General features: G+C 54.5%; 4 protein-coding genes across 4 annotated transcripts in view; 3 read left to right on the top strand and 1 right to left on the bottom strand.

The window, feature by feature from the left end:
- Window positions 1-25,237, top strand: part of FADS6 (fatty acid desaturase 6) — a 1,183,177-nt gene that overhangs the window by 854,733 nt on the left and 303,207 nt on the right. The gene's annotated exons all lie outside the window — the stretch shown is intronic.
- Window positions 1-25,237, top strand: part of HID1 (HID1 domain containing) — a 994,098-nt gene that overhangs the window by 917,464 nt on the left and 51,397 nt on the right. The window lies entirely within an intron of this gene.
- On the top strand, window positions 5,058-11,060 carry BTBD17 (BTB domain containing 17). Its single transcript, XM_049769596.1, has 3 exons — window positions 5,058-5,173; window positions 7,160-7,436; window positions 9,729-11,060. Exons 1-3 carry the CDS (start codon window positions 5,089-5,091, stop codon window positions 10,801-10,803), a joined length of 1,437 nt encoding a protein of 478 aa, XP_049625553.1. The 5' UTR covers window positions 5,058-5,088; the 3' UTR covers window positions 10,804-11,060.
- Window positions 12,099-25,237, bottom strand: part of KIF19 (kinesin family member 19) — a 33,152-nt gene continuing 20,013 nt past the window's right edge. The window contains exons 8-20 of the mRNA XM_049769938.1: window positions 23,376-23,522; window positions 22,669-22,791; window positions 21,166-21,331; window positions 19,548-19,722; window positions 19,237-19,435; window positions 17,715-17,985; window positions 17,455-17,576; window positions 16,179-16,312; window positions 15,869-15,980; window positions 15,648-15,744; window positions 13,203-13,576; window positions 12,693-12,852; window positions 12,099-12,460 (exon numbers count right to left, since the gene is read on the bottom strand). Of these exons, the coding sequence (XP_049625895.1) occupies window positions 12,336-12,460; window positions 12,693-12,852; window positions 13,203-13,576; window positions 15,648-15,744; window positions 15,869-15,980; window positions 16,179-16,312; window positions 17,455-17,576; window positions 17,715-17,985; window positions 19,237-19,435; window positions 19,548-19,722; window positions 21,166-21,331; window positions 22,669-22,791; window positions 23,376-23,522 (2,205 nt within the window). The 3' untranslated portion in view covers window positions 12,099-12,335. The remainder of the gene's footprint in view (window positions 12,461-12,692; window positions 12,853-13,202; window positions 13,577-15,647; window positions 15,745-15,868; window positions 15,981-16,178; window positions 16,313-17,454; window positions 17,577-17,714; window positions 17,986-19,236; window positions 19,436-19,547; window positions 19,723-21,165; window positions 21,332-22,668; window positions 22,792-23,375; window positions 23,523-25,237) is intronic.

Here is a 25,237-nt window from a genome sequence, read left to right as displayed (position 1 = left end):
TGAGGTGAAACAGCGGGTAAACAGCTCGCAGACAGTCAGGCTTGTGAAAATATTAGCTTTATTCGGTGGACAAGACTGAAGTCCAAAGTCTCAGCCTCAGTTCCAGCTAAAAAGCCCTTTGCCTTCCACAGACCCTTGTTTTTATCCCCCAGAATCAGGTACCACCCAATGGTGGGATCAGGTACCACCCAATGGTGGAAGCAGAATCAGGTACCACCCTAGGGTGGGGGCAGAATGTCAGGTCACACCCTAGGGTAGGGCACAATCACCGGATCAGGGTAGGGTCAGTAACATAATAATCCCATAAAATGTTTACATACACAATACTGGCCCCAAGACAGCATGGAGGTAGGGCGTTTGCCTTGCATACAGAAGGACGGTGGTTTAAATCCCAGCATCCTATATGGTTCCTGAGCCTGTCAGGAGCGATTTCTGAGCGTAGAGCTAGGAGGAACCCCTGAGCGCTGCGGGGTGTGACCCCCCCAAAAAAAAAACAGCAGGGGTGCAGATCCCAGTTTCAGAGAGTTCAAGGAGCACAGGGACACACCCTCCAGCCAATCCTTTCCTGTACAATGTTAGTCTCGCACAGGACACCCCATGGAAGGCCTTCTCATTAATTGTGGTCCGCCCACTCCTTATTCTGAGTCCTGGGGGAAGCGAGACAGCGAGCCAGGGCTGGAATGGGCAGTTGGCAGTGGACTAGGGTGTGTTCGTCCTTGCCTGTCCGTAGGTCATTTATCATTCCTTGGGCAATCTTCCCAGAAGCTCAGCTCAGGACGGGTGTGACGCCAAGCTGGGGTTTTGAGGGACCCCCTCCCGCCGGCTGGTTTGTGTGGGGAGGCTGTGGAAGTTTGAAGGGGACACAGCATGATGGAGAAGGAACCAGACAGGACTATGAAGCTGGCATTGGGAGGGGACAGCCAGCCCAAAACTGTGTGACATTTGGATGAAAGTTTTCTTGTTTTTGTTTTTTGGTTTGTTTGTTTTGGGGCCACACCCAGTGACGTTTAGGGGTTACTCCTGGCTATGCATTCAGAAATCACTCCTGGCTTGGGGAACCATATGGAACACCGGGGGATCCACTTGGTCTGTCCTAAGTTAGCTCATGCAAGGCAAATGCCCTAGAGCTGTGCCATAGCTCTGGCCCCTAAATGAAAGTTTTGTTTCTAAGTCCTGACCACCTAGAACCAAGTCTCAGGATATATTTCCCCTTCTTGTTTTGTTTGTTTGGGGGCCACAACCACTGGTGCTCAGGGGTTACTTTTGGCTCTGCACTCAGAAATTGCTCCAGGCTGGCTTGGGGGACCATATAGGATGCCTCGAATAGAACCCAGTTTGGCCGCAAGGCAAGTGGCCTTTTTTCTGTTTTATGATTCAGGATTCTATTCCCCTATCTCAGTGCCAGAAAGGGGTCTCTCCAGATGTGAGGGACCAAGGAAGACAGAATGGACTCCCCCATACTGGGACCTCATAATTCTTTCTGCAGGTCCAGGAACTTTCTGACCTGCCCTAGTCTGTGCAAATTTCCGGCCTCGGATACAACACTTGAGATTCTCTTTCTGGGGGGGGGGGTCATTTCTGGTGCTGGATCTGCTAAGGAAGGGATTGGTGATTTAGTGGAGTGAGTGAGTCCTGCCTTCACCCTTACATTCTCCTGGTATGTGCCATTCAAAGTGGGGGTCTCAGGAACGAGGGCACTCTGGGTCAGCTGGAATAAGGTCTCAGTTCCCCATCTTGAAGCAACAGCAGTACAGTAGGGAAAGGTGGCACTTGCCTTGCATGTCATTGAGCCAGTTTGACCTCCAGCATCCCCTAAGGTCCTCTGATCCCTGAGCACAGCCAGGAGTCATCCCTGAGCACAGCCAGGTATGGCTCTTCAAACAAAACAACAACAACACAGCATTTGAAAAGTGAGCAGACAAGACTGGAAATGCCATCAAGTACTTAACCCTCTTCATCCTGTCTGGAGACACCACCAGAACCAGAACCAAGTAGGCCCAGCCCTTTCTGTGACCTCTCAACTCCTTTCTTTTCTCCATGGGTGTGATTTTTTTCCCCACTTTTCTTCTTGAACCTGGGTATTCCAAATAAAAGCACCAGGACCTTTATTCATTTGTTTGTTTGGGTAGGGTAAGTGGGTGATCACACCTAGTAATGCTCAAGGGTTATTCCTGACTCTGTACTCATGAATGACCAAGATATATGAGGTATATATGGAATATGAGTGCTAGTAATCTGCTGATTAAAATATCAAATATAGGGGGCCGGAGCAGTGGCACAAGTGGTAGGGCATTTATTTGCCTTCTACATGCTAACCTAGGTCAATCGCACTTTGATCCCCCAGTGTCCCATATGGTCCCACAAGCCAGGAGTGATTTTTGAGCGCATAGCCTGGAATAATCCCTGAGTGTCACTGGGTGTGGCCCCCCCAAATAAAATAAAATATATAAAGTTTAAAGTCTACGTGTTGGGTGAGGCCACATGGCACCTCTAGCCCCTTCGGCCGACAGGTCTGAAGATGTAGGATAACGTCGGAGAAATAATTCACAAGCAGTCGGTTAAAGTTTCATTGGAGTCAGCTTGCTTTTATTCCATGGCTCTATCTGCCCTGTGCATTTCTTCACATGTGCTTCTCTGCTAAGCTTTCTGCTGCCCCCCCTCTCTCAGGCTTTTGCTGCTTCCTTCTTCCTGTGTCTTTCTCTTTTCTCCTATCCTCCCCTCAAACCAGCACCTTTTATTCTTTATTCAAAATAGCCTGCTGGGGGCAGAGACATATCATAGAGGTAGGGCGTTAGCCTCGCATGCAGAAGGATGGTAGTTCAAATCCCAGCATCCCATATGGTCCCCCGAGCCTGCCAGGAGCGTAGAGCCAGGAGTAACCCCTGAGCCCTGCTGGGTATGACCACCCAACACAAACAAACAAACAAAACCAAAAAAGTAACAAAAAAAATTAGCCTGCACATCCCAGTTTTGTGTGGGTCTGACCATCCAGGTGGGATTAACATCTCAAAAGGAAAGTAAGGGTGTTGGGGGAAGGGATAGTCAAAAAATGGAACCTGGGTTGGCCCACACATGGGCACAAGGTAAACACCTACCCACTGTACTATAGCTTTGCCCTCTTTCTCTCCCCTCTGCGTTTTGTTTTGATTTTGGGCCACATCCTGTGACGCTCAGAGGTTATTCCTGGCTATGCTTTGCTCCTGCTTTGGTGGACCATATGGGATGCTGGGGATTGAACCAAGGTCTGTCCTGGATCGGCTGTGTGCAAGGCAAATGCCCTACTGCTGTGCTATCGCTCCAACCCTGCCTTTTTTTTTTTTTTTTTTTTTTTTGGTTTTTGGGCCACACCCGGCAGTGCTCAGGGGTTACTCCTGGCTGTCTGCTCAGAAATAGTTCCTGGCAGGCACGGGGACCATTTGGGACACCGGGATTCGAACCAACCACCTTTGGTCCTGGATCGGCTGCTTGCAAGGCAAACGCCGCTGTGCTATCTCTCTGGGCCCCCCCCCTTTTTTTTAACTTATCTATTTATTGGTTTTGGGAGCCACACCTGGCGGCACTCAGGGGTTAATCCTGGCTCTGTGCTCAGAAATCACTCCTGGCAAGCTCGGGGGACCATATGGGATGCCGGGAATCGAACCAGGTCCCTCCCAAATCAGTGGAATGCAAGGCAAATACCCTACCGCTGTGCTCTCTCTCCTGCCCCTCCTTGCCTTTTTAATGGTCCCTAGGTATTTGGGGTTGACCCCTACATGTCCCCTTTATCCTTAGACTGAGAAGGGTGTGAAGACCAGAATTCTGGGAAGCAGGTCTCTAAGTCTCTGGAGGCACATTGGGATAAAAGGGGGTGAGTAAAGACAAGGAGGGGACATCTCAGAAATGAAGAGGAAGAAGAGGAAATTCTCTGGGGTCTGTTGGTGACCTGGAATCTCTCTATGCATTTGAAAGGACACAGTGACTTCCGGACTCTGGGACACACACGAAACACACATGGTGGGGCCCAAAGGAGAACAATAGGAACCTGCTTGACTTGGTTCCCATCTCTAGCTACCCCATAGGGTCTCCCAAGCCCCCCATAAGTGATTCCTGAGTGTAGAGCTAGGAATGAGCTCTGAGCACTGCTGGGTGTGACACCCTTCCCCAAATTAAAAAAATAAAATAAACAAAAATAAACCCTGACCAAGCCCTGAGCTTAGACCCCATGTGAGTCTTTTTGTTGTTGTTGTTCTGTTTTGGGGCCACACTGGTGGTGCTCAGGGCTACTCCTGGCTCTGCTCTTAGAAATCACCCCTGGCAGGCTTGTAGGATGCCGGGGACCAAACCCAGAACTCAGATCTGTCCCATGTGCAAGGCAAACACACTCCCGCTTTGCTATCACTCCAGCAACCCCAAGTATGAGTCTTAAATGGAAACTGGGGTTCAGGCCGATGAGCTTTCTGGGAAAAGAGAAAGGCTGAGATTGGCAGTGTAGGGGTGGCTATCCTGAAAGACCTTTTCGGTTTCAGGCTTTTTTAAAATTTTGTTTATTTGTTTTGGTTTTTGAGTCACATCCAGCGTTGTTCAAGGGTTACTCCTGGCTCTGTGCTCAGGAACTCCTCCTGGCGGTGCTCAGGGGACCATATGGGATGCTGGGGAGTGAACCCTGGTCGGCCAAGTGCAAAGCAAATGCCCTACCGACTGTGCTACCTCTGGGACCTGAAAGACTTTTGTGGAAATGTGGGTTTCCTTGTTACCTTTGACTGTGACTTGAATGTTCCTGCAGGGGTGCTGGTGGGAGCCAGTGATCCCCGCGGCTCTGCTGCCCTGGGAGACCCAAGACCTTCCCAGGAGGGGACAGTGAGAGGGGAGGGGTGCCGGATCTGCCCCCTCCGAGCCAGGCAGGGCAGCACAATAGCCCTGGGCCTCTCTCCCCGGCTTAGCGGTTGCCCTGGGTAACAGCAGGGCCAGTTTCCACCAATCGCGTCCAAGGTAGCTAAGAGAGGGGGAGGCGTGGGGCAGGGAAATGGGGGACCCTATATAAGGAAGAGGGATGGGGAGCACGGGGGTCCGGGCTTGGTACATCCCCGCAGAACTCTGGGCCGGCCGAGCATGGGGCGCCTGGGCTACGCCAAACTGGGGTCTTGGGGTCGCTTCTGGACCACCCTCACCTTGGTGGGCCTGGCCACTCGCGCGGGTGAGTGGACAATGCCTGAGGAAGGCAAGGGAGGGCCAGGCAGGGTGCCCACTTGGGTGGGAGCGAGTCCAGCTGGCCAGGGCCATTCATTGTTCAGGACACTTCCCAAGGGGTAGAGAGGGAGGGGACCCTAGGGAAAGGGGCCGGGTTGGCTGTAGGATGCCCCCCAAAGCCTGTTATTCATTCTGTCCTTTGTCCTGGGCAGCTGGGTAAGTGGGACGCCATCTGCCCCCAGGTCCTCCGGAAGTGGCAGCTCGGGGAGCTGGGAACCTCATGCCCTCAACCCTTCTCCTTGGTCCCTTGGCATGTTCTGCTGGGCACGGTCCTTTCCTTTCTCTCCACTGGCCCCAACGAACATGTGCATGTGTGTACACGTGTGTGCATATGTGTGTTGCCTCTGTGTGTGGACTCGAGCATGAGCCGATGCCCATCTATGCCCTCAACCGTGCCCTACCCCATTTCTATGCATCCTCGGCCCTCCCAGCCTTGTGAAAGTTGCTGGCAGGAGGTGCCCCTGACCGAGTTCTCAGTGGCTGACACTATGTCCCCATCTAACCCGGGGGGGGGGGCTGCTCCCTGAGAAAGTTCTGACATGAGCAGCTTGGAGGGGTTCAAAATTCAGGGAATCAGAGCCCCATTCCAGTGCCAGCCTCGGCCTCTCTCTCTCTCTCTCTCTCTCTCTCTCTCTCTCTCTCTCTCTCTCTCTCTCTCTCTCTCTCTCTCTCTCTCTCTCTCTCGTGACCCATGAACCACCTGGTAGGCAGACACAGACCCTCAGGCCTGCAGCCTGCCCTTCCTCTGCCCTGTCTCTCCTCATCTCTCCCTCTCACCATGATGCCAGTTTTTCTCTGAGCAGGCTCTGCCCCTGGGCACACAGCCTTACTGCTCTTTCTGGCTTTCTTCTCAGCTAACCCTTTCCCATTCGTCCCCATGGCCCTCACACTCTTAGTTTTTTCCTTTTTTTCCCCCCTTTTGGTTTTTGGGGCCACATCCAGTGGCACTTAGGGTTCCTGTTTCTGCACTCAGGAATCACTCTTGGAGGGCTCAGGGGACCCTATGGGATGCCAAGGATTGAACACCCTGTGCAAGGCAAATGCCCTCGCTGCTGAGATATCACTCTAGGTCCTTTTGGTTTGTGTACCTGGCGGTACACAGGGGTTATCCTGCCTCTGTACTCAGAAATCACTCCTGGAGGGTGCCCAGAGGACCCGATAGGATACTGGCATTTGAACTGGGATTTGTTTGGCCGCCTGCAAGGCAAGTGCCCTCCCCGTGGTGCTAGCTCTCCAGCTTGGGGCATTGACATCCATGATGCTTTGGGCTGTCTCCCCTGGGAAGAAGCTGCTTTTGCTTTTGCCTTTGCACAAGTTCCAAAAAGGTTTAGTCCATTTTCAGCTTCTTCTGGAAGATTCTCAGCATGTGTGAAAGATCAAGGACAAACTCCCCCAATCAGATTTGCCTGGGCATCTGGCCTGGAGAGATGGCTCTGGGCATCTGGGCAATAGGTCCATGACCCCTTCCTACCTGAAGCATCCCCTCAGGGTGTGGTCCTCATCTTTTCCTATCTAGGATACAGGTGTGTGTGTCCTGGGGAGAGATGCCACCCACGCTTGGCTGCTTGGTCTTTTTTGTTTGTTTGTTTGTTTGTTTGTTTGGGGGGGTCACACTCAGCAGTGCTCAGGGCTCACTCCTGGCTTTGCATTCCTGGCAGGCTCAGGGGACCATATGGCATGCCAGGGATGGAACCCAGGTCCATCCTGGGTCAACCGCATGCAAGGCAAACCCTCTACCGCTGTGCTATCACTCTGGCCCTGTCGGACTTCTATTTTTTATTTTTTGGTTTTGGCTTTTGGACCACTCCTGCCTTGGTGCTCAGGAATCACTTCTGGCAGGCTCAGAGGACCCTGTGGGATATCAGGGATCAAACCCGGGTCGGCAGGGTGCAAGGCAAGCGCCCTCCCCGTTGTACTATGGCTCCTTTTACAGCGCACAGAGCCGACCTTGGTGGGGAGGCCGCGGGCACGTCCATCAATCACTCCCAGATGCAACTGCAGCGCCTGCAGGAGCTGCTGCGCCACGGCAATGGCAGCGACGTGGTGCTGCGGGTGCAGGCGGCAGGCACCGACGAGGTGCGTGTCTATCACGCCCACCGCCTGCTGCTGGAGCTGCAGAGTGAACGGTTCAGGGAGCTCCTGAGCAACCAGAGCGACGTGGTCCTGCAGGAGGCCCGAGATGGTGCCGCTGTCTTCGACAAATTCATCAGGTGGGGAAGAGATGCCTCCATGCTCGCGGTTGGGCAGCCTCAGGTTATGGGTGGAGGGCTGAGGGATTGCATGGTACCCAAGATGGAATTCAGGGCTCCTACGTGCAAAGCCCTAGCTCAGCCACCCCTTGGCGTCTGCTCCCAGGCCAGCTCCATCAAGGCAACAACTGTGAGCCCCTACCTAGTGTTTGTCGTCAGCATCCTGGGGTTTTGATGTGATCAAATATGTCAACATCTGGCCAGGGGAGCTTTGAAAAATTCTAGAATTGGGGGCTGACGAGATAGCACAGCCGGGAGGGCTTTTGCCTTGCACACAGCCTACCTGGATTCAATCCCCGGCATCCCGTGGGGTCCCCCAAGTACTCCAGGAGCGATTACCTACCTCAGAGCCAGGAATAACACCTGAGCATCACCGGGTGTAGCCTCCCCCCAAAACAAACAAACAAAACCCCCTCTAGAATTGAATGATCAACTTCACGTCTGAGATTGGATCCAGAGAGAGTGTAGAAGGAGTTTACCTTACACTCAGCCAACCAAGGTTTGATCCCCTGGCCTTCTCTGTGCCCTAGGAGTAATATCTGAGTGTAGGAGGAACCCTTGAGCACCACCAGGTGTGAATACCTCCTAAAAAACGAGCAATTATACCCCAAAACTCATCCAGAAATATGTCCCATCTCCTGATCTCATCAGTGGTCATTGCCCTCAGGTTGAAATAGTGTGTGTGTGTGTGGGGGGGGGTTGCATGTGCTCTATTTACACTGTGCTCTGAGAAAGTTCCTTTGATGGAATCATGTCGACAGAAGGGCTGCAGAATTCCTGCTATCTCTTGTGAGTTCCAGGCAGCGGGGAAAGAGATAGTACAGAAGGGTCCAAAGGATCCAAAGGTGTGCAACCCAGAGTCAGCTCCCTTTATTTAACCAGTGTCCTCCAGAATTCACCGCCCTTCGTCTGTCCATTAGCAGGAAGCTTGGTCATAGCATTGATTATTTTCTTTGTTTTGTTTTTGCTTTGTTTTGGGGCCACACCCAGAAGTACTCAAGGGTAACTCCTGGTTCTGTGATCAGTAATCACTCAGGGGGCCATATGGGATGCTGGGGATTGAACCTGGAATGGCCTTGTGCAAGACTAATACCTTCCTTACTGTGCTGTCCCTAGGGCTCCAAAGTCACTTATTCCCAGTGCGGAGTGCCTGGGGCTGAAATGCTAGAGAATAGGGAAACGGAGTAGGGGTGCAGGTAAATGCTAGTCAGTTAACCCCACTGCCTGTAGTCTGGAGACTGGCTGGAAGGGCCTATAGAAAGAGGAGGCAGAGAAATACTGAGAAGTTGGAAAAGTGAGTAGGAAAGTGGAAATTAGCCCTCAGGGACCTTTCATTCTCTCTAGTGGCCCCAGAAAGCCTGTGATGCCTCCCCCCCCAGGTCCAATCTGATTCTGTGGTTTAATCATAATCACAACAAACAGGTGGAAGGACGTGGAGCCCACAAAAATGGGATCCCCACAATGGCAAGAGCCACATGTTTGTGGGTGTTTTTTTTGTTGTTTTTGTTTTTTTTTTTTTTGGTTTTTGGTTTTTGGGTCACACCCAGCGGTGCTCAGGGGTTACTCCTGGCTGTCTGCTCAGAAATAGCTCCTGGCAGGCACGGGGGACCCTATGGGACACCAGGATTCGAACCAACCACCTTTGGTCCTGGATCGGCTGCTTGCAAGGCAAATGCCGCTGTGCTATCTCTCCGGGCCCATGAGGTGTTGTTTTTCTTTGGAAGAGCCACACCCAGCCATACTCCCAGCTTAACTCTTAGCTCTGCAATCCTAGATCAGTACTAGCAGGACTCTGGGAACCCTTTGGAGTGCCAGGTCATCTGTGGGCAAGAAGAGTTCTACTCATTGTACTATCTTTCTGGCTGTAGTTTTTGTTTGGTTTTTACTTTTTTTTGCAAGTTTGTGGTTCGAGGACTGCATGAGGTGGTGCTCGGGAACTATTTCAGGCATTGCTTGGGGGACCAAGTGTGGCACCAGGGATCAAACCAGGGTTGTTTCATGTGGCCATATGCATTACACAAAATTAAGCACTCAGCAATATCTGCTGTTTCCTTCTCACCGCGGTGAAAGCAGAGTTAAGTTCGAGCTGGTGTGTGGGTGAACGCGTGCTTTCGGGGCTCCCTGCTCTGAAGTGCCCCTAACCACGATGCTCTTCCCCCAGAACCAAATGGGGATCCCCTCCTGGTCACAGAACGTGGCACTGAGTATCAGCCTCCCTGCTCTGACTCGACTCTATCCCCGCTTCTTCCACAGGTACCTGTACTGCGGGGAGCTGACCGTGCTGCTGGCCCAAGCCATCCCCTTGCACCGTCTGGCCACCAAATACCGCGTGGCCTCACTGCAACGCGGAGTGGCCGACTACATGCGTGCCCACCTGGCAGGTGGTGCGGGCCCAGCTGTAGGCTGGTACCACTATGCGGTGAGCACTGGAGACGAAGCCCTGCGGGACAGCTGCCTGCAGTTCCTGGCTTGGAACCTGTCCGCTGTGACGGGGAGCCCAGAATGGGGCTCCGTGAGCCCCGAGTTGCTGGCACAGCTGCTGCCACGCTCCGACCTGGTCCTGCAGGACGAGCTGGAGCTGTTCCAGGCGTTGGAGGCCTGGCTGGGGCGCACGAGGCCACCTGTGGCCGTGGCCGAGCGTGCCTTACGGGCCATCCGCTACCCCATGATTCCGCCGGCCCAGCTGTTCCAGCTGCAGGCGCGCTCAGCCGCCCTGGCACGCCACGGCCCAGCGGTGGCTGACCTCCTGCTGCAGGCCTACCAGTTCCACGCTGCCTCTCCATTGCATTTTGCCAAATTCTTCGACGTCAACGGCAGCGCCTTCCTGCCCCGCAACTACCTCGCGCCGGCCTGGGGCGCACCGTGGGTGATCAACAACCCGGCCCGGGATGACCGAAGCATCAGCTTCCAGACCCAGCTGGGACCCAGCGGCCACGACTCGGGTCGTCGAGTCACCTGGAACGTGCTCTTCTCCCCACGCTGGCTGCCCGTCAGCCTGCGACCCGTCTACTCGGATGTGGCGGGCACCGCCTTGCCCGCTGCACGGCCCGAGGATGGGAGGCCTCGGCTCGTGGTCACCCCGGCCAGCAGCGGGGCCGAGGCGGCCGGAGTGAGCTTCCAGAAGACCGTGCTGGTCGGGGCCCGCCAGCACGGTCGCCTGCTGGTCCGTCACGCCTACAGCTTCCACCAGAGCAGCGAGGAGGCCGGCGACTTCTTGGCACAAGCCGACCTGCACAGGCGCAACTCGGAGTACCTGGTGGAGAACGCCTTGCACCTGCACCTCATTGTCAAACCCGTCTACCACACCCTCATCCGGACCCCCAAGTAGCTATGCAGGGCTCTGGAGTGGGGATTGAAGGCCTGGGGAGGGACCTGCGAGGTTTCCCCCACTGGTCACCTGGCACTGGTTTGCAACTGGAACTGGGTGGGAGGCAGGCGGTGGTTGGTGGTAGATCAGATGTCTCTGACTTGGGCTGATTTCAAGATAAGTTTTTGGTTGAATAAACCAACGCTTAGAGAAGAACAGGGGTGGTTGTGGCTCCCGCTTTGGGGTCAGAACAGCCTGAGGAGAGTTCCATAGTTCTAGGGGAACCCCCTACTTTCATTAGCTTCCCATTTTTTCTTCTTTTTTTTGTTTTTGTTTTTGTTTTGGGGCCACACCCGGCGGTGCTCAGGGGTTCCTCCTGGCTGTCTGCTCAGAAATAGCTCCTGGCAGGCACGGGGGACCATATGGGACACCGGGACTCGAACCAACCACCTTTGGTCCTGGATGGCTGCTTGCAAGGCAAACGCCGCTGTGCTATCTCTCCGGGCCCAGCTTCCAATTTCTATATTACAATCCCTCAGACCAGGACAGAGTAGCATTCACCTGGCTAGTCTGGGAAGGAGGTGGTGGTGGTGGTGGGGTAACAACAATTCAATATCCCCAGGCAGAGTTTTTATGGGGGGGCATACTTGGCGATGCTTAGGGTTTACTCCTGGCTCTGCACTCAGAGCTCATTCCTGGGTGGGGGGAGGGCTTGGGGGACCGTGTGGGATGCCAGGAATCGAACCTGGGTCAACTGCATGCAAGGCAGATGCCTTACCCACTGTACACTGCTTTGGCTCTGAGTGCTGAACTTTTGTGGCCTAAATTTGAGGGACAGAGGAAGGTATTTGAACCCCAAGCTCCCCTGGGTCATAACCTCTTGACTGTGGTCTGGGACTCCCCCAAGTCTCTGGCCTTTCCTGGGGAGGGTCATTGGGTAGGGGAGCAGGGAGGTCTCTGGGTCTGGAGGAAAGCTGAAGGGTGCTCTTAGTCCACTAGCAGAGGGACACGGGGTGTTTGGGAGAGGGAATGGGGGAGAAGGGCATCTGTTAAATCTCATTGTTTCAGTCACCTCACCTTCCTTAGAGGCTCGGATCCCCAATGGCACCCTTGGGACTCCAGTGGAATTTTATTGTTAAAAAGTGAAGGGAAGGAAAGCCATTGCCAAATAATAAAACCAGGTTCCCACTGCCCCCTGCCCCCCTACACCCATCTAAGGTGCCCACCAGCCCCAACTGCTCAGCCCCAGAGGAACTTCACTTCAAAGGACCCCACCCTCACCCTAGCCCAATCCCATGGCAGCTCCCAGCCTGCCTTGTCCCATGCCAAATCAGGCCCCTATAGGTGTTTGGCAACAAGGTTCTGTTCCAGTCTGGGGGAAGAGACCCCAAGAAACATCCTCATGGCCACGGCTTCTCTAGGGGCAGGTGGCCCCCCTCAGTTCTTGTCTTTCAAGAGCCCTAGACCCTGAAACTTGCTCCCATAGTACCCCAGCTGGTCCATCTCCTACTTCCTGTTCAAGGGACAGGAGGGCTGGGACCAGATTGGATCCCTCAGTGACGCCGGAAACACCCATCTCTGACGTGAGTGATCGTGCCATGGGACCCCTGGACCGTGCGTCCAGGAGCACTAGTTGCTGCATTGGCAGGAACAGCGAGGGGTGAGGTGCTCCCGGGGCCTGCAGGCAGGAAAGGGACCGGAATTGAGGCATCAGGCAAGGCCTTCATCATGGCCCACCCTGATCACCCAACAGTGCTTCCTCAGGGCATAGACTCAAGTGGACACTCCAGGAATATTCTGGAAGAATCTGTCCCCCTTGGCAGCAAGGTATAGCCAGAGATCTGAGGAATTCCAGAAGCCTCCACCCTGGGCTGGCTAAGCTCCCCACTCCTATCCCCTGAGGTACTGACCCGCCTTCTGGCTTGGAGGAAACTTGACTTTGGCCAATGGCTGCGAAACCTTCCCAAGATGGCGGAGGGCAGGGGCTGGATAACCACACATTGGCATTCTGTGTTCTGAGCTGCTCTCGGTGGCTTGGGGTGCCAGGAGATGGGTCTTGGGGCGTGAGAGCTAATGGGGTGAGATGATTGCATATCAAAGCATTAAAACCGGGATGTGCGGGGCCAGCGAGGTGGCGCTAGAGGTAAGGTGTCTGCCTTGCAAGCGCTAGCCAAGGATCAGGACCAAAGTTCGATCCCTCGGCGTCCCATATGGTCCCCCCAAGCCAGGGGCAACTTCTGAGCGCTTAGCCAGGAGTAACCCCTGAGCATCAAATGGGTGTGGCCCAAAAACCAAAACAAACAAACAAACCTGGATATGCCCAGCTCTGAGATCTCAGGGTACCCCCGAGACCTCCAGAAATCTGGCCTCAGATCTCCTATCACCAGCCCAGGGGCCCAGACTCCCCACGCCCTGCTCACCCCTTGCCCTGTGACCTCGAACGACTGCGACTTGCGCTTCTTCCTTTTCGCCTCCAGCGACAAATCCCGTTTCTTGCCAAGACTTTTCTTAGGGGCTGGCAGCCAGGGCCCAGGGCCGTCGCTGCCCTGCCGGGTCGCCCGTGGTGGGGCCTCGCCGGTGCTGCTAGACAGGTTGTCCTCACTGGCGGCGTGTTGCAGTGTGGGGCTGGATGGCCGCTTGCAGGCCAGTGGCTGGGGGAGCTGAGAGTCATCCGCCTCGCTCAGCGAGTGCAGGGACAGGCTGGTACGCTCCGGCGGCGGTGCCAGAGCCCGAGAGCGTCTCCTGGCGGCCTTCACTGAGATGCACTTGGTGCCTGTCAGAATGGCCTTCCTCTCTGCAGGGGGACAGATGACACCCACCGCCACCGCCAAGGTTGAGGCCACGTTCTTCTCCCACCCTGTGCCTTACCTTTTCCCCTTACCCAACTCAGACCCATGAAGGAGTAGGAATGCTGAGGCTCCAATCCCAGAACCCCATATTACTATTTAAGAAATGGGGCACATGGACCTCAGTGATAGCAAGGTGGGGAGGGAGTTTGTCTTGCATGTAGTCGACCCAGGTTTGATCTCATAGGCATCTCGTAGGGGTCCCCAAGCCCAGACAAGTAATTTCTGGGCGAAGAGTTAGGAGTAATCCCTGAGTGCTGCTGTGGGGGGAGGGAGGAAGGGAGGAAGGGAGAGAGGAAGGAAGGGAGGGAGGGAGAGAGGAAGGAAGGGAGGGAGGGAGAGAGGAAGGGAGGAAGGAAGGAAGGAAGGAAGGAAGGAAGGAAGGAAGGAAGGAAGGAAGGAAGGAAGGAAGGAAGGAAGGAAGGAAGGGAGGGAGGGAGGGAGGGAGGGAAGGAGGAAGGGAGGGAGGGAGAGAGGAAGGAAGGGAGGGAGGGAGGAAGGCAGGGAGGAAGGGAGGAAGGAAGGAAGGGAGGGAGGGAGGAAGGCAGGAAGGAAGGAAGGAAGGAAGGAAGGAAGGGAAGGAGGGAGGGAGGGAGGAAGGGAGGGAGGATGAAAAGAAGGAAGGGAAGGAGGAAGAAAGGAAAAATAGGACATCTTTTTGGGGCAATGGAATTTGAGGCCACACCCAAAAGTGCTTAGGCTCTATGCTCAGAGACCACTCCTCGTAGAACTTGGGGGACCATATTTAGTGCTGGGAATTGAAGGTCAACTGCACACAGCAAGCACACTATCTGTCTCTCTCTTTCTGTCTCTCTCTCTCCCTCTGTCTCTCTCTCTCAGACATGCTCAGGGCTGACTCCTGATTCTGTGCTCAGGGATAACTCCTGGGCAGGGCTCAGAGAACCATGTAGGTGCCAGAGATTGAACCTTAAGCGCTGTACTATTATTTCGTCCTTCCTGACCATTTAAGCTTCCCTTTCCACTCTAAACAAGAGCATGGGGAGGGGAAGGAGGAGACCACCAGACTTGTTTCTTTCTTTCTTTTTGGTTTTTGGGTCACATTCAGCGAGTTACTCCTGGCTCTGTAACTGAAAAAAATCACTCCTGGTGGGGCAGGAGAGATAGCATGGAAGTAAGGCTTTTGCCTTGAATGCAGGAGGACAGTGGTTCGAATCCCAGCATCCCATATGCCCCCCACCCCCGAGCCTGCCAGGAGCAATTTCTTTTTTTTTTTTGGTTTTTGGTTTTTGGGCCACACCCGGCCCTGGCTGTCTGCTCAGAAATAGCTCCTGGCAGGCACGGGGGACCCTATGGGACACCGGGATTCGAACCAACCACCTTTGGTCCTGGATCGGCTGCTTGCAAGGCAAACGCCGCTGTTCTATCTCTCCGGGCCCCCAGGAGCAATTTCTGAGCATAGAGCCAGGAGGAACCCCTGAGTACTGCTGGGTGTGACCAAAAACCAAAAACAAACAAAAAAAATCATTCCTGGCATTCAGGGTCTATATGGGATGCTGGAAATAGAACCTGATTTGGCAGTGTGCAAGGCAAGTGCCCTTCCCACTGTGCTATTGCTTTAGCCTCACTTTTCTTTTCTTTTTGGTTTGAATTAAGACAACTCTTAGCCCTGTGCTAAGGAGTCACTCCAGGCAGTGTTCAAGGAAGACCCCGAACATCCCAAGACCTGGAGTCTGGGGGCTTCTTGCTTGTAAAGTGCAGACCAGCCCTTTGAGCCCCAACCCCCTCATCATTGTGAAATTCCATGAGCTCCTGGGTTTGACCTCCTCCAGCAGCTCCAACCCTGATGCATTTGGGAACAGGGTACACTCCCAAGTACAAGTGCTTCCCAACCTAAAGGGGTCCCTCAAGGGGGTTCCCAACTCTCTGGGCATCAGCATTGCTGGAGGGGACAGTGAGGCCCGGTAGGTTGTGTTTAGCCATGCAGCATGCAAGAATGAGGGTGTGGGGTGTGCGGGTCGATCAATGCCAGGTCCCAGACTGACAGGGACCCCATCACACCTTTGCGGGACAAGGGGATGGCTGAGCGGTTCTCACTGCCGTTGGGTGAGGAGTCAATACGGCTGCTTGGGCTGGCCAGGGTGTCTTGAGGGGGGTCCTGTGGCTGAGGGGATAGAGATGGAAAAATTTAGCCACACAAAGGCTACAGACCCTGGGGTGTCCAGTCCTGGAGTCCCCTCCCTCTCCCAGAGCCCTGGCAGCCTGGGATGCTCTGAGCTCACCTCCTGGGTGACCAGGCTGCCCATCTGGATGGGGGGTGGGGTGGGCACCGTGGGGCCCTTCTGCTGCCAGGCTCGAGGAGTGGCCTTGAACACGCGGTCTCGGTCGGCTTCGCTGAGGGGGGACAGCATCATCAGGCCATCCCCCCCCAAGGGGATTGTCATAGAAAGGAATTGCCTCTTCCAGCCTTTCTGCTATGTCACCCCAGGTAACTCCATCTGGGGGGGTCACAGGGACTCCAATATGGAGTCACAGGGCCTCCAATGGGGGTCACGGGGCCTCCAATCTGGAGGTCATGGTGCCAGGGCTCACCTCTCTGAGCTGAGGGGAGGCAGGAAGCTCTGAGAGGGGCATTGACCTTCTGAACTCCGCATCTTCACGCTCTCAGGATCTGATTCCGGGGTGAGCGTATTTCCTGCTGGGCTAATTTTGGGCAAGGAACTGTCCTGAAGGGGGATGCAGGGGGGAAAGGCACAGTGAGAAGACTTGATCCCAGACCCGGTGACTGAACACACAGGTGACAAGGACAGCTCAGTGACTGGAAGAGGGGCTGGGAGGACCCGAGGCTTTGAAGAGGCGGCTCTGATTCAGCCCCCATCTGATGGTCTCCTGGAAGGGTATTTGGGGCCCCGGTTGTGGACAAGGCTGGAGAAAGATGCCCCTGAGCTTAGAACCTTCCTCAGACTTAGCAAGACTCATTGGCAGAGCAAGAAATGGGGGAAATGGGAGCCATAGCACAGCGGGTAGGGCATTTGCCTTGCACATAGCCAACCTGGATTCAATCCCGATATCCCCTATAGTCCCCTGAGCACAACCAGGAGTAATTCCTGAATGCAGAGGCAGGAGTAAGCCCCGAGCACTGCTAGCGGTGGTCAAAAACCAAAGAAAAAGAAGAATAAAAGGGGGCCAGCATGATAACACAGTGGTAGGGCATTTGCCTTGCACACGACCAAATCAGGGATGGACCCTGGTTCAATTCCCGGCATCCCATATGATCACCTGAGCCTGACAGGAGTTATTTCTGAGCATAGAGCCAGGAATAACCCCTGAGCACCACCAGGTGTGGCCCAAAAACCAAACCAAAAGAAGAATAAAAGAAGCATCCAGAGCCGGAAAATTGTACAGAGGGAATGGTGTTTGCCTTGCACTGGGCAGACCCAGATTCAGTTCTCAGCATCTTTTTTTGGGGTGCGGGGAGTCACACCCGGTGGCGCTCAGGGGTTCCTCCTTGCTCTGTGCTCAGAAATCACTTCTGGCAGGCTCAGGGCACCATACGAGATGCCGGGATTTGAACCGGGGTCCGTCCTGCCTGTATTGGCCGCCTGCAAGGCAAACGCCTTCCCGCTGTGCTATTGCTCCAGCTCCAGTCCTCAGCATATGGTCCACTGAGCCCCACCAAGAATGCTTCCTGAGCACAGAGCCAGGAGTAACCCTTTGTGCACCAGTGAGCCCCAAACCCAAGCCCCCTCTCCAAAGCAAAACAAAAAATGGGTGCCCTCCCCAGGAAAACAGTGGAGCTCCTACACAATGGACTGCAATGACCACGTAAACCCAGCCCTCTGCTCCTGCGCTCCCGCCCGGGGCCCACCTGCAGCGCCCTGGAGGCCACACGGTCCATGACAGTGGCCCTCTCCAGGCTGCCTTCGTCCAGTTCCCGCAGGTACACTTCGTAAAGCTCCTCCAAGCGCTGAGGCATGGCCAGGTTGTAGTCTGGGGGTGGAGACAAGGGACTCAGCACCTGCTATGTATGCAGTGATTCAGTGTGTGTGTGTGTGTGTGTGTGTGTGTGTGTGTGTGTGTGTGTATGTGTATGTGTGTGTATTTGTGGCATGTCCAGGTTGTAGTCACCATCAATGATCTGCCGCTGGCCCTGGATGATCTCCTCGCAGAGGCTGCGGTGCTGTTCCAGACGGCGCACGGCCTCACGTCGGTGGCGCAGGGCCCCGTCTCGGAGCAGGGCATAGGATTGCATCTCCGTGTTCTCCACCTCCAGCTCATGCACGCGGCACAATAAACTCAACACTTCACGCTGCTCCTCGGACCCGATGCGCCTCGGCAGCGTCTCCTCCAGGCGGCGACCCCGAGCGCGCAGCTCCTGGCAGCGCTGCTCCAGTGCCAGCTGCGGAGAGAGGGAGTGGGGGACCCAGGTTAGTTCCAGGGTGCTAAGAGCCCTGCTGACAACCCTCTGTTCCAAGGCCAGTCAGTCCCAGGGCCGATGTACAACTTGCAATTAGGGGAGGCCCGAGAGATAGCACAGTGGTAGGGCGTTTGCCTTGCACCCTTGCACGCAAGCCCACCCGGGACAGACCTAAATTCAACCCCATATGGCTCTGTGCCCAAGAATCGCTCTTGGTGGAGGTCGGAGGACCTAATGGGATGTGGGGCATCAGAACCTAGCTGGCTGTGTGCAAGGCAAATACCCTTCCTGCTGCACTATTTGCTGCTCTGACCCAAATATGTGTTTTTCTTTCTTTCTTTTTTTTTTTTTTTTGGTTTTTGGTTTTTGGTTTTTGGGCTACACCCGGCGCTGCTCAGGGGTTCCTCCTGGCTGTCTGCTCAGAAATAGCTCCTGGCAGGCACAGGGGACCATATGGGACACCGGGATTCGAACCAACTACCTTTGGTCCTGGATCGGCTGCTTGCAAGGCAAACGCCGCTGTGCTATCTCTCCGGGCCCCAAATATGTGTTTTTCAAGTTAGACGAATACATATTTTATTTGCTTGGGTTTTCTTTGCGGGGGTTACACCCAACTGTGCTCTGGGGGTCCTTCCTGGCTCTATCTACACCAATAATCACTCCTTAGTGGGCTCAGAGGTGCTGGAGATCAAACCCGTGTTGACTGCAGGCAAGGCAAGTAAGTGCCTTATCCTTTGTGCTATTTCTGCCCCCAACTAGGTTTATTTAAATTTTTTGGGTGGTGTTTATTTGGGGCCACGCCTGGGAGTGTTCAGAGGTTCCTCCTGGCAGGCTTGGGGAACCATATGGGATGCCAGGGATCAAACTCGGATCTGCCGCGCGCAAAGCAAACTCCCTCCACACTATAGCTCCAACACCCCCTCCCCAAATGGGCCCCACTCTGTGCCCCACTTCTTGCCACTCTCAGCCCAGCCCAGCCCCTCCAACAGGCTCAAGAACCTTATCATTCGTGCAGGCATCTCCTCCTCATATTGGCTCCCTGGTCTGACAGAGCCGGGGTTAATTGGATCCTTGCCCTCCCAATGGCTGCTCTGACAGCTTTATTTGCAAAATAACCCAGGCTCAGAGCCACCCTGGATTTGCAGCCTGATTATACTTCACTCTGGGCACACCCCATTGTGATTGCACCCTTCTAGGTCCCCTTTGCACCCCAAACTCCCAAACCCGGGACACCTTCTGCTTGCTCAGCTTCTTCTGTTCGCCCACCAGGGCGGCGATGCTTTCCCGGGCAGCTGCCACCTCCGGTGGTTCCAGGAGGTCGGGCTGCTCATCACCCGTGTCCGAGTCCTTTTCACTGTCATCCTTGGTCAGGGACTCCTTCCGCTGCTCCTCCCGCCACTTGAGGGTTCTCCGGGACTTCTCGTGCTCCCAGCTGCCCAAACCCGAAGGGAGGACAGGGGATCATCAAGCCAGGGGGAATCAGGGGTGGGGAATGGTGGGTGGGTGCAGGTCACCCACCCAGGCTGCAGGGCAGTGCCGCTTACCCCGCGATAGTGAGCAGGTGTCGGGATGTGTCGATCTGCAACTCCATGGCACGGTGCTCCAGCTCCAGCAGGCGTCTGCGAACATCCATCTGCTCCTGGAAGGCGCTGAGAAGCTGCCCCCGAAGTTGCCCCATGGCCGCCTGCTCCCCCTGTCCGCTGTGCAGCTGCACTTCGGCTGTCCAGGGTTGAAAGGGGTGTGAGAGAAGCCAGTGAGAGAAGATGGCATCGTGCTAGGGAAGCGAGGGCCCCCTCCCCTCCTCCCTTTCTTTCCCAGCTCCCTGCTGCCTCCAGAAAGGCTTCCTCCCTTGCATTTGGGAGGTAGTTCTGGCTCCTCTGGGTGAACGGGGCTGCCTGCTACCAGTCTTGAGACTACCTGGGTAGCAATGACAAAAGTAAAAAGTGCCCTCGAGGGCCCGGAGAGATAGCACAGCGGCGTTTGCCTTGCAAGCAGCCGATCCAGGACCAAAGGTGGTTGGTTCGAATCCCGCTGTCCCATAGGGTCCCCCGTGCCTGCCAGGAGCTATTTCTGAGCAGACAGCCAGGAGTAACCCCTGAGCACCGCCGGGTGTGGCCCAAAAACCAAAAAACAAACAAACAAACAAACAAAAAGTGCCCTCGAGGCCAAGGAGAGGGTTCCAGGGGTATTATAGAGCTTTGTATGTGAAAGGCCAGGTTTGGAGCCCCAGCATCAGATGGTCTGGAGTAATGGTCAAGCACTGGGCAAGGAAAGGCCTTAAGTCCTGCTATATGTGGCCCCCCCAAACAGGAAGATAAACAAGTGCCCTTTAGGCCTTTTTCTACGGTGTGGGGACACAGTTTTAACAAGTAAATTTGTAATTTCTCTTTTGGCTGTTTTGTTTTTTGTTTTGTTTTGGGGGGCACATATTCAGTGATATTCAGGGATTACTCCTGACTATGTGCCCAGAAATCGCTCCTGGCTTGGGGAAACATTTGGGACTCCAGGGATCAAACCCAGGTCCATCCTGGATCAGCTGCGTGCAAAGCAAACGCCCCACTGCTACTCTATTGCTCTGGCCCAGATTGTTTTTGGTTTTGGGGCCACATTCAGCAGTGCTCAGGCATTACTCCTGGGTTTGTGCTCAGAAATCACCCCTGACATGTTTGCGGGACCATATGGGATGCCAAGGATCAAACCTGGGTCAGCGACATGCAAGGCAAATGCCCTACCGCTGTGCTATCACTCCAGCCCAAGCCTACAATTCTAAGTCTTTTCTGGTGATGGAAGCAAGAAACCCTAAGTGACTTAGGGACCGAAATAAGTGCCCGCATTACCTCCCTGCTCCACACCTCATCTTCAGCTGAGCCTTTGGTTTTTTGTTTGTTTGTTTGGGGGTCACATCTCGTGATACTCAGGGTTTACTCCTGACTCTGGACTCAGGAATCATTCCTGGTGGTGCTCAGGGGACCATAGGAGATGCCAGGAATCGAACCTGGGTCAGCTGAGTGCCAAGTGAGTGCCTTCTGGCAGGTCTGTCGTTCTGGTCCAACTCAAAAGCACCAACTCCAGGTGACCCAGCCAGAGAGAGCCGGGCAGGGACTGGTGCCAACACAGCCTGACCCCAAACCAGCAAGGGCCCTTCCTGGAGCGAACACATACCCTGAATATGGCGAATGTCACCTCTCTCCAGCCGGCCCTGGGCCTGGCCCCGCCGGCTCTGTCCGTCAATCTTGCACTTCAGCCGCTGGATCTCACCCCGGAGGTCAGCAATAATGCTGCTGTACTGGGCGATGTGGTAGGAGACATTGAGGAGGTTCTGCTTGACCTTTAGGGCACATGGGAGTGGACAGGTCACCTCTGGTCACTGGGGCTCCCTGCTGTCTCTCCTTATCTTCCAGGTGGCAGCGGTGACTTTCTTACCACCAAACCACCATTATCTGCCTGTCCCCAATGCAATTTCTCTCAATCACCCCTGCCCATGACAGCTGCTGCTGACAGACCCTTGTCTGGTTCACCGGGATTTGGGGCTTTGGGGGTTTTGTTTTTGTTTTGGAGCCATAGTGGCAGAGCTCAGGAGGCACTCTTGGCTTTGTACTCAGGGATGACTCTCAGTGGGCTCAGAGGACCATATGGGATTTGGAGATTGAACCTGGGTCGTCTGCATCCAAGCAAGTTTATTCTCTTCTGTGCTATTTCTCCAGCTTGTAGCTTTGGTTGTTCCTTCCTGAACATTCCATAACCACACCTTTGCTGGCCCCTTCTGGAAAGTTCTTCCATCCATCAGAATCAAAGAGCTCTGGGGGGATGGATGGAGGATGTCACAGAATCCTACCACATCTCCCTAGTGCGTGCTTAGCCTTACTTTCCACCTATCTGTTCTTGGTAATCTCCTAAACCACCAGCTATTTTGATTGTTCCCTCTGCCCCAAAATCTGACCGGTGCCCTAGTGCAGAGAGAATTCTGGGAAACATTCTCTCTCCAGTGCTAGATGATTTGATGATATGTATTCATTCTAATCTACCACTTACTCAGGTGGAAATTTGCCTCTAATTGGGGAGTAGGGGAATGGACCCTCTACCCAGGTCAGCAAGGAAGCCACTTCCCTGCTTTCTGCCTCAGTTTCCTAAACTGGTACATAGCCAATTGTCAAGCCAGCCAGCCAGTAGCTCAAATGTCCATGTTGGTCCCTGTCCTGTAACCCTTTGGTCAAAAGCTGAGATAAAGTACTCGTGGAAGGGGCCGAAAAGATAGCATGGAAGTAAGGCATTTGCCTTGCATGCAGAAGGATGGCAGTTCGAATCCTGGCATCCCATATGGTCCCCTGAGCCTGCCAGGAGTGATTTCTGAGCTTAGAGCCAGGAGTAACCCCTGAGTGCTGCCCCGGGTGTGACCCAAAAACAACAACAACAACAACAACAACAAATACTCGTGGAAGATGAAAGTGGGATGGGCTGGGGGGCACAGGAAGAAGGGGACCCCCCAGGCGGCTGTGAATTTCCTGACAGAGAAATAGCTGTGGGCAGTCGGGGTAGAATCAGAGGTGAGTTTTACCTTTGGAAGGAGAGCACATGGCCTGGAACCAGCTCGGGGTAGAAACCCTGGCCCAGGGAGTGTGATGTGGGGATCAGGGCAGAAGGGATGTCTCGGGGTTCAGCCCTCACCCTGGTCCTGATGTTCTTGGCCCTGCCTGCATAGGTGAGCGTGTTCCGGGATTCCTCAAAGGCACTGCTGGCTGGGCTGATGTGGGCGATCATCACGGTTCGGCTGTTTCCGCCCAAGGAGTCCTGGATGGGGGAATGGGAGGTACTGGGGTGCCTCACAACTATTCCCTACATACTCTGACCTGTCCCATTGTGGTAATCTGGGGGGGGCCTTCTCCCTGCTCATATTCCCATTTCTAGACACACACACACACACACACACACACACACACACACGCACTCACACATCTGTGCCTTGGATGCTCATGTCTATGTTCCTTCCCTCCTGGGACCCTCCCTGCTTCATCCCATTTCTTCTCTGAGTCATCACTGGTCTTCTCTTTCCCACCCTCCTCTGTGAGCACCAGGTTGCAGCCAAATTCCTTTTCTCCTGCACCCCATTTTTCTTGGGGTATCAGGTGAGAAGTGCATACACACACACACACACACATACACACATACACACACACGCTTGTCTCATGCAATGATGTCCGGTGCTGTTGGCGTGCGAGTGTCCCCTAGCAGTATCAGGGAGCGGCTCATGAAAGGTTCCGTCCCATCTCAGAACATGAGGCTGTGCGTTGGCAACGTCCTGCATTTGCGGGGGAGCTGACCTTGCTGGCCCTCTCCCCCGTGATGCTCAGGGGTGTGTGCTCGTCCAGGCCTACCTTCAGCAGCCGTGTCAGCTTGCTGTCACGGTAGTTGATGTACTTGTTGGCGCCCTTGTCGCTGAGCGCATTGATGCAGTTTCCCAGCGCCAGCAGGGAGCGGTTGATGTGGGCGCCCTCCTTCATGCGTTGGCCCCGGTTCCGCGTCTGGGGGTGACCAGGGAACCCGCTGTGCCAGGAGGGCCGGAGGGGACTGTCCCTCCCTCTCCCTGGGGCTCGACACTCAGAGATCGCTCCTGGCAGGCTCGCTGGGGGACCCTATGGGATGCCGGGATTCCAACCAGCGTCCTACATGCAAGGCAAATGCCTTACCTCTGTGCCATCTCTCCGGCCCCTTGTAGATGAGTTCTATGTATGAATATGATTATGAATAAGTGAGCATGTGAATATGAGCCGTGAGCATGTAAGTGTGTGTGAGCAAGAATTTATATGAACGTGTGAGTATATGAATGCGTGATTATGAGTGTCTGAGTATATATGTTGTATATGAAAACATTTCCATAAGATTATCCTTTGCCTGTTGTCTCACCTTGACCTTCTAGGTGGGGGCACTGTTGAGAGCCGAATAAATAGTTTGGGAGCGAGGTAGGTGTTCTGGGTCTTTTGGGAGAGTTTACTGGCTGGCTCCAGGAGTTTTGGGGAGCTGGTAGTAGGCTGACAAAGGACTCTCTGCGCCCAACCTTGTACCCCTTTAGCCTCCTGTCTGTGTGGATTATTTACTGCGGATAAATATTACCAAGATCTCCCCCCAAAAGGGAACAAAGGGATGGGAATCAATTTCTCATTCTGGGAGCTCTTTTCGGATACACAATCAACAAAGGAGTAAACGGGACCCAACAAATGGGGCAACGTAGGACCACGTGCGACTGTATGTGTGTGGATACGAGTGGGGGACAACCAGTGTGCTCAGGTTGTCTGTGAGAGCATGTGTGTGACCCAAAGTAAGGAAATGTAGGGCCGAGAGATAGCATGGAGGCAAGGCGTTTGCCTTGTATGCAGAAGGTCAGTGGCTCGAATCTCAGCATCCCATATGGTCCCCCGTGCCTGCCAGGGGTGATTTCTGAGCATAGAGCCAGGAGGAACCCCTGAGCGCTGCCGGGTGTGACCCAAAAACAAAAAATAAATAAATAAATAAATAAATAGTAAGGAAATTTGTGTGTCTGTGTGGAGAATGGGAACTTGTGTTTGAGAAAACAAATCGAGTGTGAGAGGGAGAGGGTTTTTATGTGTGTGAGGTGTGTGTACAATGGCACGTGTGTGTGTGTGTGTGTGTGTGTGTGTGTGTGTGTGTGTGTGTTGTGTGGTTCCAGAAATAAGGAATGAATGTGAAAGGAAATGGGTGTGTGAGGACTCTCGGGGGTACCAGATGGGGCCCCCTCTCCTTTCCTTAGGCCTGAAGAATGTGCTGGATGCTACCTTCATCCCCACCCTTCCCCTTCCATGGCTGGACCAGCGGCTTTGGGGAGAGAAATGGGGTACCATGACACCTCGTCTCCCACCATGGGCCCCCCTGTGCTCCTCCAGAAAGAGTGGGGTGTGTCTTGAACCCCAGCTCGCAAACCAAGGCCGCCTTCCATACACTTCCTTTTGCTTCCATCTGCGCCTGAGCTACCTAAGGCCTCTCCAGTCCACCCCCATGCAGGGACCCCCACAAGGAGGCCATGCAGTGACTGCATCCTCTGATGGGGTGCCCTGAGAGCCTAGGAGCGGGGTTGAGAGTCTGGGGCACATGCTGAGTGAGGGAAGGAGGCGACACCCCTCTTCTCTCCCTGGCCTGGATGCGGTCTCTCCCAGCTCTGAGCAGGAACCCAGGTGTTGACACCCGGAGCCACGCCCTCCCCCGAAACCACGCCCCCAGCCAC

The sequence above is a fragment of the Suncus etruscus genome, chromosome 1 (genome assembly GCF_024139225.1).
Source record: "Suncus etruscus isolate mSunEtr1 chromosome 1, mSunEtr1.pri.cur, whole genome shotgun sequence".
NCBI classification, from domain to species: Eukaryota; Metazoa; Chordata; class Mammalia; order Eulipotyphla; family Soricidae; genus Suncus; species Suncus etruscus.
The sequence above is the reverse complement of the archived record's forward strand: the minus strand, read 5'-3'. Positions and strand labels throughout refer to the sequence as shown.

Bases quoted from the DNA above. Each gene is read 5' to 3' on its own strand.
- BTBD17 (XM_049769596.1), top strand. From the start codon at position 5,089: ATGGGGCGCCTGGGCTACGCCAAACTGGGGTCTTGGGGTCGCTTCTGG. The intron at 5,174-7,159 runs GTGAGTGGACAA...CTCCTTTTACAG, and splicing joins GGGCCTGGCCACTCGCGCGG to CGCACAGAGCCGACCTTGGT. The intron at 7,437-9,728 runs GTGGGGAAGAGA...CTTCTTCCACAG, and splicing joins GTCTTCGACAAATTCATCAG to GTACCTGTACTGCGGGGAGC.